Source organism: Colobus angolensis, unplaced genomic scaffold (assembly GCF_000951035.1).
Source record: "Colobus angolensis palliatus isolate OR3802 unplaced genomic scaffold, Cang.pa_1.0 Scaffold136, whole genome shotgun sequence".
Lineage (NCBI taxonomy): Eukaryota > Metazoa > Chordata > Mammalia > Primates > Cercopithecidae > Colobus > Colobus angolensis.
Genome location: NW_012114444.1, coordinates 3,112,028 through 3,127,434, shown reverse-complemented (window position 1 = coordinate 3,127,434; position 15,407 = coordinate 3,112,028). Strand labels below are relative to the sequence as shown.

Below are 15,407 nucleotides of genomic sequence, written 5' to 3'. Positions count from 1 at the left end.
TTTTTTTTTTTTTTTTTTTTTTGCTTTTCGTTTTTTGCTTTTTCCAGGTGAAAGATCTTGCCTTAAGTCTCTCTTATCCAATGTTAATATCGGTTGTGAATAAGCCTCTTATACTCACTGTTGGCGTGATATTTTTCATCTTTTGACTGTCCACCTGTCTGTGTACTCACAGTTTGTCTCTTATGAACAGCATGTCTTTGAACCTTGACTTTTTTCCCCATCCTTTCTGATAACCCTTGCCTTGTAACAGGATTCCTGATACTTTCTAGTATATTACTGGTGGGGGTGGAGTCAGGTCTAACACTTGTATTTGTGTCTTTGTGTGCTCTGCTCTGTTTGTGATGTCTCTTTTCCTGCTTCTCTCCTTTCTTGTGTTAATTTGTTTTAGAATTCTGTTAATTTAGCTATAGGATTTTTAGCTCTACCTCTCTGCACTATGTTTCAGGGGTTGCTCTAGGGATTACAATATACATCACAGGCTACTGAAAGATTTGGGGTTTTTTGTTGTTGTTAAAAAAAAGAAAAAAACAAGTCCACAGCTTGTGAAGACCAGGTCGGATGCGCAAATAAACACGAAACCAGCGAGGTGTTCCCGCCGGTTGGCCGGTTGATTTTCCCGTTAATTGAAAAAGGAGTTTCAGAATGTTCTAGCTCAGATGACCACAGTGTACACTGAAACTCTTCCTACCATGGAACTGTATGGATAGTGTAATCAATAATGCTATGCACACTCAGATCAGAGACACACGGCTCCGGCTTCCAGTGACACCTTTGAGAATTGTCTACTTACTGCTGAATTTTTAAAACTCCACTCTTAATATAAAAATAACATTGAATTTGAAGATGAACTCCCAGGACCACATAGTGACCCTCCCTCCCTGTCACAATCTGCAGGTAAGCCTCGCATGGTCACAGGAGGACCTCCCAAAAAACACACATGGTTTAACCAGGATCTCCAGAATCTCCGTCCAGGGTGGTCCAATCTTTTGGCTTCCCTGGGCCACATTGGAAGAGGAATTGTCTCGGGCCACACATAAAATACACTAACGGAATAGCTGATAAGCTAAAAGAAAAACGCAAAAAAGTCTCATAATGTTTTAAGAAAAGCTACAGATTTGTGTTGGGTCATATTCAAAGCCTCCCTGGGCCGCGAGTGCTCTGAGGGCCTTGGGTTGGACGAGTTTGCCCTAGCCCTTTACTCCAGCTGTCTTCTGCAAAGGACGAGGGAACCTGGCGTTCGGCCCCAGCTTCTCTCCTCGGAATGAGTTTCCTTCCAGGATAGGATAGAACCCCACGTGTCCTGAACCTTGAGTAGGAGAGGAGGGCGTATCATGACTGACCGGCAGCACGGCCTCCAGGCTGCATGGTGGGGGTAGGTTTCCATGCTTACGGTGGTCCTTACTGCCCATGAAAAGGAGCTTCGGACACCCAGGTCCTTCCTGAGCCTCCCTGTACTGTGGTTGTGGAGGTCAGGCTGCTTGTGGTTGTGTTTTCGTAGCTCCTGGAGCCCTGGTCGGGGAAGCCAGTGGGCACCTTTGCCCACTCTTCTCAGTGTCAGGCAGTCAGGAGCATCTGGGTTGGAGGCACAGCCCCAGACCCTCTCGCTGCTCACTGTGGCCAGGTCCTTTCACCCTCTGTGCCTCAGTTTCCCCACCTGGAAGGATAGAAGTGCCTTTTGCTCTGACCTGTTGAAGGTTATGTAGGACTGGGGTGCAGTTGTGCCTGGCTCAGAACAAGGAATCAATGAGCGGCAGCTGTGACTTCATTCTCGGAGCCTCCTTTCTACCCTGCTTTAAAGAAGGCAAGTATGGGTGTGCTGGGGGGACTTAAGGTTGTGGGCCACCTCTTTAACTGGGCCCTGATGCTTCACACAGTGTCCCTGAGGTCACAGAGGGAGGAGGGCTCCAAGCCGGAATTTAGACCTCAGCCTGCAGACACATGACAGATCCCGGCCCACAAACGTAGGCCAGTGCCACCTGCCATCCCATGAGGACAGGAATATGGGGGCGTCGACCTTGAGTTCCCCACCTCTGTGCTGAGCAGACACCAGGAACAGGGCTTATGAGCGAGGCTTTGAGGACGATGAGGAGACCCTGAATTCATCTCCCTGAGCCGGATGCCTCTGAGTGCTCCTGCCCGCCCCCACTTGTACCATGGAACCTTGTTTTCTCCTCCCCCAGATGTGGGCGTCGATTCTGTCTGTGACAGGGGTGGCCGGAAGGGTCAGTGGCGCCACCATGCAAAGCGCCCAGGAGGCACGGGCACAGCTTACATGTCCCTGAGTCATGGACTGGGCCATGAGAACTATTATTATTAGTTTTATGACGACTCCCGTTGCTATGACAACGACCTTGGGTGTGAGGGCTGTCACTTCCCTGTCGGAATCACTCTGGCGTCCTCAGCCAGGAGGAGGTGGCCCAGCCAGAGCAGGGCGTTCCCTGGCCTCGGGATAGTCCTGTGTGTCAGTAACATGTCCACACTACTGTTGTGTTTGTCAAATAATGGAAGTATCATCATAGGCTACGCTGGGAAATGGAAATTAAATTTTTCAGAGGATACACGGTGGTGATAAAGGATGGACACGAAGGCAGGCACATTGCACAACAATCACCGATTATGAAGCCATTGCTCACTCGGGTTCCGAATTGCTGCGTGAATTAAGATGCTTGTTTGGGAACAGAGTCCCCAGGACTTGCTCATTAAAATTCCACATCACGGACGTGGAGAGGGAAAGAAACGAAACTCAGTGTCTTCCCATCTGAGTGGCTGCCTGTGCTTACTGTGGGTCCTGTCTCAGGCCCTGCAGCTTGCTGCAAAGCGACTTGAGTAACCAGGTACATTTGTTGTGCTGGGGAAACACAGAAGGAAGGGAATGCCTGCGTTCTGCAATGTATGCTCTTTCCTCTCAAGACGTGGAGAGGAGAAGACCTCTGGGAGGCGCAGACACTTGCGTATCATAAGATGGTATTCGCATGAAGGCAGGGCTGTGAGACTCATGGGAAGAGGAACTGTCTCTACAGCATTAGGCAGAGGCATTTTCTGGACATGTTAATATTTAGTCTTTATAAATTCTGTTTCCTTCATATCGTTGGCCTGTCAAGTACTTGACCTATAGCCTCACAGCCCATCCGGAATGAGCCTTGAGGTTGAACTGGCACTGGGACATCCAGCCCCCAGTGTAGGCACGCCCTCACCCACACGGCCGCTCTTGGTGTGGAGGCAGGAAATGCAAACTCTTCACATTCCTGGGGCACTCAGCTCTCTTTGCAGCAGTGTGCTAAGTGCGTCTCTCCTTGACATCATGTCATTCGTGTCCACAGCAGCCAGGCCCCTGGGAGTGGCCCTGGCGAAATGGGGAGGAGAGAACTTTCTTCTCCAACAGACGGTTCATGATTTCTAAGGTGTTCTCTGGTTAAGACCAGAAACATGTTTCTGTAGAGCCCAAAACAGGCCACATCCGCTCCTGCTCTGAGCTACGATAGACTCAGGCTGGGGGAGGTGGTGCTGCCATCCGCCACCTCCAGTCTCCTTATCTGATGTTTAGAGCTTCATAGTTTAAATGGCAATCATTTCTTGAAGCCTGCAGCTTGCGATAATACAGCTAATACATTATTACATCTGGCTTCCATGCAGAAGAGCGGCTAGAGATGGGTGGAAAGAGCCCTGAGGTGACTGAGACAAATAGAGTGTGGCCTACTTGGGAAATGGTGAAAAATATTGGTGTTTACTTGGCTACATACTTGGCCACGGAGAGTCCAGGTGCAAAGAATTTATTAGGTGAGTGATGCAGCTGGAACGAGGCCTGGCTGAGATTCAGGAGATGGCTGCTGCTATCTCTGCCCCCTCATCCTTGCTGAATCTCAGAACCTTTGGGCCTGCATTTCTACAGCCCAGAGATGCTGACTCCGGTTGCCCAACAGGGCCGTGGTGAGGCTCAAAGGCCACACAGAAGGAGCGTGTTCTGGAAAGCATGCCATACCCTGTGAACTAGAAGAAGGTACTAGAATACTAGCTATCTTCACGAGCACCACCCCTGCTGCTGCCTCCACCATTCATTAGGGAGCCACTCATTATGGGATCAACCATCAGACTCAACTAATGAAACTTTTCTGTTCTCTCCTTTCTAGGTAAGTGATTCCGGTGCTAATGCTGGACACGCATGTCCTTGTACATACCTGTTGCGCCTGCAGGAACATGTTCTCCATTCCCCCGGCTCCTCTGAGGATGCCTGAGTGAGGACCCCGTGTAAAGTAAGATGAACTGCGTGGGCGCGTTAGCCCAGGCCGTTGTCCTTTAGTGGGCGTGTGAGGGCTGTGAGTCACAGTTTCTAAGACTGATGGCATTGCATGATCTTTCCTGGTCAAACTTGTGCACATGAAGAAGTGGGGTGGGGACGGGGGCGGGATGAGATAGCTAAGCAGTGCACCAGAAAAAAATCAGTTGACGTGGACAATCTAACCTGAGAAACCATCATAGAAAATGATGGAGCTCTGCTCCAACGCAGCATCTGCAAGGCCCAAATGAGATAGAACACAGAATTTCCACGTGAACTTCAAAACCGGCTCCCACTGTGAGGTGCTTGTCCCGTTTTAGCAACCTGGTGGTCTAGTGTGTCTTTTTTCCTGAGTGTAGCTTGGAAGCTTCCATCTCTAAATCTTTAACATTTTCTGGGAATTTGCTTTCTGTTTCCCAGGGTTGTCCTGGGACTGGCCTCCAATGAGGCAAAGGTTGTTCTCTTCGTGTAGCCACTGGTTCAAGACGTGTTTTGGGTTAAATTGTTAAAACTACATAGCTAGAGATTATTTTTCCAGCCCGTTGAAAGAGGAGTTGCAGATGCAACGTTGTCTGTGGTTGTGTGGTTAAGAAGCGTTCCCTTCACTCCTAGTCATATGTGAAAAATCTTCCCTCTGACCCTGATACTGCACAAGTTGTCACTGTTGGTGAGACTCATATTTGGCTGTGAGCTTCCTGGCGTCCAAAGGATAGAGGAAAATAAGAGCACTCAAAACAGTCACCAACATCATGAAGGAGAAACTACCATTATTTTCTTTTTTGTTACTGGTAGAAATTACTCTCACCAGAACTAGCTTATTCCGTAAGAATTATTCTGTACTAGGGCTCCTGTGTTGGAGACATCAAATAATATATTAAACCACATTCTTAACATTTCTGGAGAAAACACAGTGGAAGGTTCCTTGTGGCGGTTTGGGGCAATTTATTTACTAAAACAGTGGGACATGGAAGTGTTGCTCACCGTGAGCATTTCTGCAGGTCAAAGATGATTATGCCTAAATGAATATTCTTTTATTGGCTTGATGGAATCCCAGGAAGAACCTGGAATACCTCAAAAAATAGACGCGTTATAAATACTGTGATCGGTATTCCTCCCAGCCAGACCTTGATGAGAATTAGACAGGAGGCCGCTTGCCTGGGGTCGGGCTGCAGATGTCCTGGGGTGTTGGTGGATGGAACAACTGGCTCTAAGAAACGGGACATACATGATCAGGGTGAGATCCTTTGGGGAGAGAAGCAGCTCAACTTGGGCCCACGGGAAATGTGTCCATTCAGAGTTGCAGGTGGAGCAACAGGTGAGTCAGGCAGGCGTTGATTAGATCTTCAGTCGGTTGCTCCACGTTGCAAATATGAAGGACTTGCTTTTGAAAAAGGACAAAGGAAAATAGGAAAAGAGGTCGTAAAAGTAAAGATAATCAGCCAGCATTACTAAAAGTGAATAGAAAATTTCTTCTGAAACAGCAAGTGAGTGTGGTATTTGGGATCATGAATGCCGAAGAGTGTGTCCTGGATGTTGGCGTTGGGTCGTCACTGGCCCTAAATCTCCTCAAGTCTCATAGAAGGATGTAGATGGTATGTTAGAGGTCATACGTCATAGGGACATAGGTCATACTTCAACCTTGAATTCAGGGAATAGCATTTGGCTTTAGGGTAATTGACTCCAATGTGGAATGAGCCACATTCTCTATGCATTGGGATAATACTTATGTATCATTAAATACATTATTATTAACTAATGATATAAATTACGTAGTTACTGTTTATTAAACAATTTGTATTGAATATTATTCAGCATGTCAAGCCCGTGGGTACAGTGGACACAATTTTCTTGTGAATTTCATCTGAGTATCGGCATCTGTTCCCACGGTGTGAAAGTGTTTTTGCCATCTGAACGCTGCGTGTCTTTGGCTCACCCAAGCGGGGAGAAGAACATGAGCCAGGTCAGCCAAGGAGGCCTTTGCTTGTGGTCTGGTTTTCTGTAGGGGCCAGAGATACGCCCCCATCCCACTCACCATCCCTGGGCCACAGCGGCCTTCCCCGTGTCCCGTTGTTGGACTGAGGCACGCCTGTCCTGGGAACAAGGACCTCACTATTTGCAACTTTCTTGGAGGGCCTTCAGGATCTCAGAGCTCTGTGCCTCAGATCCTGCAGGTAGCACTGAAGACTGGAGGCTGTTCCAACGGGCCTGGCTCCGTGGCCGGCCACGCACTGGGGCCTGAGCCTCCGCTGCCCTCTGGGCTGCCCACGTCTTCCTATGGCTGAGACTGGCTTAGCCTGAAACTCAAGAGGTTCGTCTCTCAAGGAAGCCTATTAGATACTCAGATGTTCAGATTGTGGTTTTTTTCTCACTGTCTCCAGAGACACATCTGCAACTGAAATGATGCTTGGGATGGCTCCTTAAACATGACCTTTGATAGAGGTGGGGTGTTTGTGGTGACATCCTCGGCCTTCCTTTAACTCAGGGACTCTCAACAGGGAGGCAGGCGGTGGCTTTTGAAGTCCATAGAGATTATGACTGCCCAAGATCCCAGCATAGGCAATAGATCCATTTCGTCCTGACCGCGTTCCTCCAGGTGCAGACACGTGTGGTGGCTGCTTTTCAGCAGAGCAGAGGGTCCAGGCTGCAGCCCCTCGTTAAACACCCAGCCTCACCTGCATGTCAGGCACAATCTGGCCGTTGCAGTGACAGCGTCTTTGCCACATGCGCATCTGACTAATGGCCTAAGTTGGTACCAGAAGAACAGTTATGTGGACTCTTTCCTGAGGGCTGTGTGTGGTGGCGCTACCCTTGATCTCGGCACACGCTCCGCTTCCATATCTGCCCCCGCGTCCTTATCACTTTCACCGTTTCCTCCCCAGGGGCTTGATTTAGAAGAAGTATCTGGTTTAATGGAGAAAATAGAAGATGAAACAGCAAAGTCAGGCCCACTCAACGTGCTGCGAATGTGGGGGAAGGGGTTTCTCTTTCGTTACACGGCTCAGTGTTCGTTGTTCGCTCTTTAACATTTTGCTTAAGATGTAGGGCTGGAGGCTGTTTTCCTGGTGGAGATTATTTTAAAATCCTCCTCTGCTTTCAGTCATGTCTGGGAAGGGAGGTAGGTGACGCGAGCGAGGCTCATCGGGTGGATTCAGTTCAGTGTGGGGTGTTTCACCGTTTACAACAAAGTAGTGGCTAAAACAAGTTAAATGAAGATGACAGCAGGAAAGAGCAGCACCGTCGTCAGCCTGGCCTTCTGCTACCGGCCTGTCTAGAGGGTGGAAATGAACCCTGAACCCTCCGAACACAGATTCAGTATGTTTCAGAGCGTTTCTAGGAGTTAGGCGTAGCTTCAGGACGGCCCACTTTGGAATCCAATCAATGGGAGTGTAGTGTTAAGTTCAGGAGTGAAAGGTTCTGAGGGCAACTCTCTCTCTCTCTTTTTTTTTTCTTTTATCATGATTTTATTGAGAAATTTAATTTAATTTTATTTTTTTAATTATTATTATACTTTAAGTTCTAGGGTACATGTGCATAACGTGCAGGTTTATTACATATGTATACTTGTGCCATGTTGGTGTGCTGCACCCATCAACTCGTCAGCACCCATCAATTCATCATTTATATCATATATAACTCCCCAGTGCAATCCCTCCCCCCACTCCCCCCCCCATGATAGGCCCCAGTGTGTGATGTTCCCCTTCCCGAGTCCAGGTGATCTCATTGTTCAGTTCCCACCTATGAGTGAGAACATGTGGTGTTTGGTTTTCTGTTCTTGCGATAGTTTGCTGAGAATGATGGTTTCCAGCTGCATCCATGTCCCTACAAAGGACACAAACTCATCCTTTTTTATGGCTGCATAGTATTGCATGGTGTATATGTGCCACATTTTCCTAATCCAGTCTGTCACTGATGGACATTTGGGTTGATTCTCTTTTGTCTTTGCAGCCTGTGATCGTAAGGAGAGAAATTAGCACTGCAGATGAAGGAGGCCGGCGCTCGGCTTTGGGACTATGCAGGGGGCCCCAGTGTCAGCGTGGACCAGGGAAAAAGTGCCCTTCCTAACGCTTGTGCCCCACTCAGCACTTGCTTAGGAAGGTCTGTGCCAGGGCCAAGGGGCATGGGTATGGCCACTTTTATTCTTTCCTGTAGAATCCATGTTGACCCTGTGCTTGGCATCCTGCCTGGCAAGCCACAGACGCTCAATGCAGGTTGGCGCGGAAAAGAAAGATGGAAAGAATTGGTACATGAGAGTCTTCGCTCCTAAGTCGCTAATATTCTTGTGTGCTTTTAGGGAAATGCAGTCTTCACGTTTGCTTATGTTAAGATGAATGGGTTTATTGATTGCCCCACAGTACATGAAGGTCCACGTGGTGTTTCCATTCTTCCCTATTAATAAAAGTGGAAAATCTCTATTGATGGGTTGAGAAAGGAACTCAGACATGCAGCAATCTGCCAGGTCCATTCTAAGTCTGGAGATGGTACCAAACATGGTGGCTGAATTAGACAACTGCACTTCAAGTATCACAAATTAACCTCACACTGGATGGGATGTGAGAGTCATTTGCTCCCCATAAGAATTCTGAATGTGGAGAACAACAAAACCAAAGTGACTTTATTATTTGCGTTAAATATTTACACAGAGGGGAGTAAACAGTGTGTGACACCCTGTGACAGAAACGAATCTTTCCCAAAATGACAAGTTAGGAAACGTATGCGTCCGGTGGAGAGTAAAGACGCTCGTGCATCTTCTTTGCATATGTGGTGCAAGCAAAAAGCAAAACTCTAGACAATTCTCTGTCCTTATTAAAATCCAGTTACAGTAATAGCTCAGCCTTAAACTTGAAACATTATGAATGCAATATAAATGTTTAAACAGTTTGGTTGCATAATTCTTCAGTTCACATTTCCTACTATTGGTGACCTGGTTCTCAGTTGTAGCTGGCTTTCTGGGATCTATTTGGTAAAAGAAATTTGAAGACCATGTTACTGAATACATCACATTGTATCCACATTATTATTATTTTCTTTCTCCCTTAAGGATTAAGCTTCCATTTTGGCAACTTTGCCAGTTGGGCAGAATTGTAATCAGAGAATTAATTGTATCAAAGAATTAATTCAGTGGATATTTACGTGGTTCCTGCTAGGTGCAGATCATTTTGCTGTATTTACTTATAGAGATGAGTCTGCCTGCAGGAGCTGGGGAAGGAAAAGTCTGAGCCAATTCTAGCGTTGGGTCGACCTGGGTGTGATGAGAGCAGCAACTCACGAGAGGCTTTCTGGGGGTCTCGAGGGGAGGACTATTCATTGGGACTTGCTGTGTCTAACTCACTCTGGGTGGGAACTGCTGGGAGAAAGGAGAGAGGCTGGAAGGTGGTGCTGGGTAGGGTTTAAACATCTGAGAAAGGAACCATGGACCCTGGAGGTTTGCAGAATACTCAGATTTGAGCAAAGAAACAGCAAGGTCCACCTATTCAGACATGAGGCTGTGGATGCCCCAGGCTGCTGGAAGGATTAAAATTACTCGAATCGATGGCTCGTAACCACGCTGGCTTTCCAGCAGTGCAGCTTCAGTGAAATATGCTCCATTTTGAGACTTTTGAGTATTTTGTTTTCCTGAGCGAGTCTGCAGCGTGTGTGAGATTGTTTAGCAGAATGTAGTTTCTTGAGTCAGATGCAATAACTAAAAATAAATACATATACACGTACACACAACAGACATTTATAAATATATACATTTTCCCCAAAGGTAGTTTTTCTGAAAGCTAGAATAGCTTTTGGTACCACATCTAATTAGGAGATTGTAGAACAAAGCACAGCCATCTTGATTATAATGACCATCTTCAGATAATGCGGTGTTAAATTAGCTCACTCAACAGCTACTTTGTAAGTAGATTTGGTTTATTTTTAGTTCTTATTGGAAGCGGGGAATCCAAATGGAGATGGAGGGTTTTCCGGGAGCTTGGGAGATTGCTGGCCAGCAGCGCGTGACTGGGCTGCTCTTCTTAGAAGTTTGCTGTGTTTTGCAGGAGGAAATTTTAAGTAAAACCCACAATACAGGTGGAGTTCACTGTGTCTCAGGCACCAGCTTTCACTCTAAGAAAAAACAGATGATTTTTCTGGGAAAAAAAAAGTTAGCTTCTGCAAAATACCTGACCCATACTCCTCAAACCATGAAGGTCACCAAAAACAAGGAAAATCTGAGAAACCGTCACAGCCAAGCGATGTTTAAGGACGTGTGAGGACTCAATGTCATGTGGGATCCTGGGACCGGAAAGAGGCAATAGGGAAAAACTGAGGCCATCTGAATGAACTCTGGACTTCATTAATAACAACGTATTGACACTCATTCTAACAAATGTTCCATCCTAAGGTAAGATGTGAACAGCAGGGGAAACAGGGCGGGATCTCTCTGTGCTATCTTTGCAACTTTTCTGTAAACCTAAAACTATTCTGAAATAAAAGACCCGCTTTAAAATGTATAAACAAGATAATTTAAAACACCCATGACTCCACCATCAGGAAGACATGACTGTCAGGATGAGGTTGTATCCAGCTGTCTCCATGCACACTGTTGTGCAGAGCGAGATCATGCTGGGCATTCAAGTTTACTGCGTGCATTTTCCCTTCATGTTCTGCAAACATGAGCATCCTTCCTGTGTCCCTAAAAATATGGTCAATCAGACAGTCAGTGCGTAAATAAATGCCACCTCAGGGAACACTGCCTCCTCCTAAGAGTGGAAGTAAATATGCAAATGATTCTGTGTAACAAGGCACAGAAGGTCCCAGGCAGTGCGTGTGCCCCCCACTGAGCTGGGTCTTCATGCTCACAGTGGCGGACAGCAGCCTGGAGAAGTCCCCACCAGGTGAGGAGCCAGTCCTCGGTGACCGGGGCCACTTCTCATGCCTGTGCACACTCAGCCACACGGGTGCCCCCACCCCCAACCCACTGGCAGGCTGAGGACTGTGCGGTCGGCCCTGAATTCGCTAATGACAAGCTGGGGACTGTGGCTGGGTCACCTGTATTGGGGAGGCCCCCTTGCTGAGCAGAGCAGGGGGACAGTGGCAGAGCCCACTGTGATGGGTGACAGACTAGACTGTGGCAGGGTTTGTAATAGAGAACCAAGACGGGGGTGTGTGTTCAGGAGGACCTGGTGGCAGGAGGGGCCATCCAAGTGGCTTCTAAGCAGCAGTGCTGAAGGCAGGGCTGGCCTCAGGATGGGCAGTGAAGCCCAGGCGCTGCCCACCTGGAATGCCTGCCTCAGCCTGGGTGGCCACCGGGATTTGAGTAGTTTCTTAGCTGCTTTTAAGCAGCACAGAAACCTCTACTGGCAGATAGGGCTGGACTAAAAGGATGCTAACTTCCTGCCCGCCTGCAGCCCAGAGGGCAAGGAGGGCTTGGGCTGGGTTGGCAAGTGGCTCAGAAATCAGGGAGCTGGGTTCAGCCCCCTCCCCACTCTGCCTCCACAGCACCAACTGCTGTGTTAACATCCTCAGGGCAGGAGCAGCCTCTCTCCCAGGCCTCTCCCAGTGCCATCGTGGCACATGCTCGCAGCATGGACCTGGCCCTGCCTGGGTTCTAAGCCAGTCTTTGGAGGAGGTGTGGGGTTCACTGTGCCTGGTTGGAGCAGCAAACCCCACACCCCTGCAGATGGTAGGGTGGGCCCAGGCACAAAGGCCATGGCGTCCTGCAGCAGGAGAGCCAGCTGCCTGTCTGTGGTGGGTCCTCTGAGACAGTGGAGGACTTGGGGCATGAATGATGTCGCCTTGTCAGTGTCTAAGCAGAATCCCCAGCTCTCACCATCAGCCAGTGCCCAAACTATGCCTCCCACCTACAGAGGGACCTGCCCACGGAGGGACTGGTCCTGCCACCGGGAACATTAACACAGGAGAAGTGAGACCTGGACAAGGCCAACCATGATTTGGTGACTCCAGGAGGCGGGTGACTCTGAGCTGTGAGACAGGCATCAGTGCCACTTGCTTTGTTGGGGGTATCAAGCCAGGCTTCCTGGAGGAGGAGGAGAAGGAGGCATCCGAGATGGGCCCTAAGGGAAGCTGAGCATGTGAATGCTGAGTGGGAGGAGGGTTCTTCCCAGCCACCCACCAGCATGGCAAGAGGAGGGTACCAGGGTGGGGGACAGGACCATCGTGCCGGGGCCAGAGGTGCACACACAGCCGACCCACACCCCAGGGCTGAAGGCCAAGCCAGGCAGGAGGGAGGAGTCAGGGACAGGAGTGGCAGTCATGGAAGGGGAAGAAGGGGCTGAAATTCCGAGATTTGGCTGAGGCTGCACCAGTCAGCGAACAGGCTCTGGGTATCCAATATCACAGTCCAGAGGTCACTTGCCCCACCAAAGTCTCAGGAAAACAGTGGATTTCCTCTGGCAGATGCTGGCGGCTGCAAGCTCTCTATGCAGCTGGCATCTCAGGATGTAACGGAGCAGAGCCTCATATTTTAGGGGTAAAAAAGGAGGGAAAGAGAGAAAAGGGGTGGGGGTATTTTTCCATATGGCGAAGGTTCTCATTAAAATCAATTGTAAACTTAGCTAATGGCTGGGTTCGTGTCATTTGGAGATGGCTGTAAATATCAGCTGCATCTATATTCAGCGTTTGAAATGTTCCTGTTGAAAGCCTATATAACTCTGTGAGTGTTTTCCAGTGCAGTGTTATTCATTTAAAGTTGTTTGAAAATCTGATCAGAAAGAGCTTCAACCCGGAAATTTAGTGATTTGCAATATGCCAGCATCTATGCTGTCAGCGCTCCCACTGCGTGGAGCTCAGGAAAGGACACCCAGGAGAATGTGTACTTGGCGTGTGCTGTGTGTTTTCGGGGGGCCAGGAACGTGCATTCAGTGGGGTTTCTACTTGCCCAGGAGGATTGTGATGTAAGGCACGAGGCCTGACTCTGGAGATGTCTGGTGCATGGGAGTTTGTGTGGAAGCTGGAGTTGGCCAGCCCCTGCCTTAGCCTCTGTCAAAGAGTTGGAAGGGCATATTTGCTATCAGAATGCCCACATGCCTGCTGGGCTGATGGCATTCCATAAAAGAAAAGAGATTCGTTCCATATAAAATGCCACCACCGTCTACTGCCCCAGGAACGGCCCATGGGTGCCAGGGTTGATGACTGACCTCAGGACTAGGTAGCTCCCATTACAGCTTGGTGGCTGAAGACCTATAGTGGGATTATTTGGGGGATTACATTGCTGGGGAATTACAGTGCTTGGGGGATTATGGAGTGGGAAGGTGTGCCCTCCATTATTTAGAGGAGGCGGGTCGAAAATTGTATTAGGCTGTTCTTGCATTGCTATGAAGAAACACCTGAGACTGGGTAATTTATAAAGGAAAGAGGTTTAATTGGCTCATGGTTCCGCAGACTTTGCAGGAAGCATGGTGCCAGCATCTGCTCAGCTTCAAGGGAGGCCTCAGGAAGCTTCCAATCATGGAGGAAGATGAGGGGGTGGGGCAGACATGTCACATGATGAAAGCAGGAGTGAGAGAGAGAGAGAGGGAGAAAGTTGGGGGCTGGTGTCTCACACTTTTCAGTAACCAGATGCCCTGTGAACTCAGAGCAAGAGTCCGATCATCACCAAGGGGATGGCCCAGGTCATTCATGACAGATCCACATACCTCCCCCCAGGCCTCACCTCCAACACTGGGGATTCCACTTAACATGAAATTTGGTGGGGACAAGTATCCAAACTACATCATAAGTGAATGAGGTAGAATATACCTGCAGGGCGGGACCGTGTCATCCATGGAGTAGGCAGGCCTTGCCTTTTGGAATGTGTGCGCGTCAGAATCACCTGGGGAGCGTCCGCCCCACTCCACACCACCAGAAATCCACATTTGGGGGCCAGTGGACTGGAAGTCATCTTACCTTTTCTGGATCCCTTCCTGCCCCTCTAACTATGGCTTGTGCCGGGAAGACCCTGCTCTGCACCTGCTGCCCCACAGACTCTTGTGTGTTTCACCACAATGCAGAATTCATTTTAAAAAGTCTTTCCCCTAAAGCAAACTACTGAGGCTAGACGGTAGACTCAGAGATGCCTTCTCTGCAACTACCAAGAAAAGGATCCTCAAAGAAGCTTCTCTCTGCTTTGACCAGCAGCAGGTACTTCCCAACCCTCACTTAAGTCTATTTATAGCATTTTACAAATATGCTCATGAATCATAAAATATGTGTATGCATTAAGCAACTTTGTGGCCATTTTCTAGATAGACAAGGAAAGATGAGAGAGAAGATGTTCATGTCTAGCAAATGTCTAGCAGACGTTCAAGAGGGCTCCAAGCTTCTTAATCAGAAAGAGAGCTAATCACTTTGCCTAAGATTAAGGCATCCTGGGTGCCTTCCCATATCTTGGTCCTCAGCGTTGATTTCCTGCTCTGAGGGCACTGATACACTAAATTGTGAAACTCATTTTTTTCATGGGTATACTGTAGAATAAATATCTGGAAAATTCTTACATTCCTGATAAGATCCCTACAGAGAAAGCATCCCCTCTATCTGCCCCTGAGAACTGTGAAGCTCGCCTGCTGGGATACTGAGATTTCACAGTAGGCTGAGAACACCCTCCATCCGCACTAATTTATTCTTGTTTCCTCGCCTGCAAGGACTGTCATCAAGCCCGTGTGTTTACTGGGATGTGGGTGAGCTTGCTGGCTCTTAAGTATGCTGAGTAGTAAACTGGGGAGAGGCTCCCCACCTGCAGCCAGGTTCCTGGGCTGCCCGGTGGTTTGGCCCGTGGATCCTGAATGCTCTCTGATCAAGGCTGTGTGGGCAGTCGCCTCACCAAGGTTAACCACGGCAGTGACTGGAGTGTGTGTGTGAGTGTGACCCTCAAAGAAAAGACCCCAAGAGTCCTTATAGCCAGGCCCGGGAAGGGGATAGTCCCGCATGGGAACCAGTGAGACCCGATCATTTCAACCAGCCATACCTCCTCCAGGTTGCCCATTTCCACTTCATAATAAGCTTCATCTGGCCCAAGGCCTAGAAGAAAGGGAGGTTACATGCCTGAGTCTATTAAAACATCTGTCACCAAAGCCCCACTCACATCCTGACCTAGTTCTACAAGTACCAGCTTATAAAAGACCAAAAGTAGGTCATCGGAGGGAGATGAATGGGGCGAGGGGAACCATCA

The 15,407-nt window shown here is 48.6% G+C and overlaps 1 protein-coding gene across 1 annotated transcript in view; it reads left to right on the top strand.

Annotated features, from left to right (window-relative positions):
- Positions 1-1,735: 1,735 nt before the first annotated feature.
- Positions 1,736-15,407, top strand: part of CDH4 (cadherin 4, type 1, R-cadherin (retinal)) — a 444,165-nt gene continuing 430,493 nt past the window's right edge. The window contains exon 1 of the mRNA XM_011934497.1: positions 1,736-1,801. Within this exon, the coding sequence (XP_011789887.1) occupies positions 1,744-1,801 (58 nt within the window). The 5' untranslated portion in view covers positions 1,736-1,743. The remainder of the gene's footprint in view (positions 1,802-15,407) is intronic.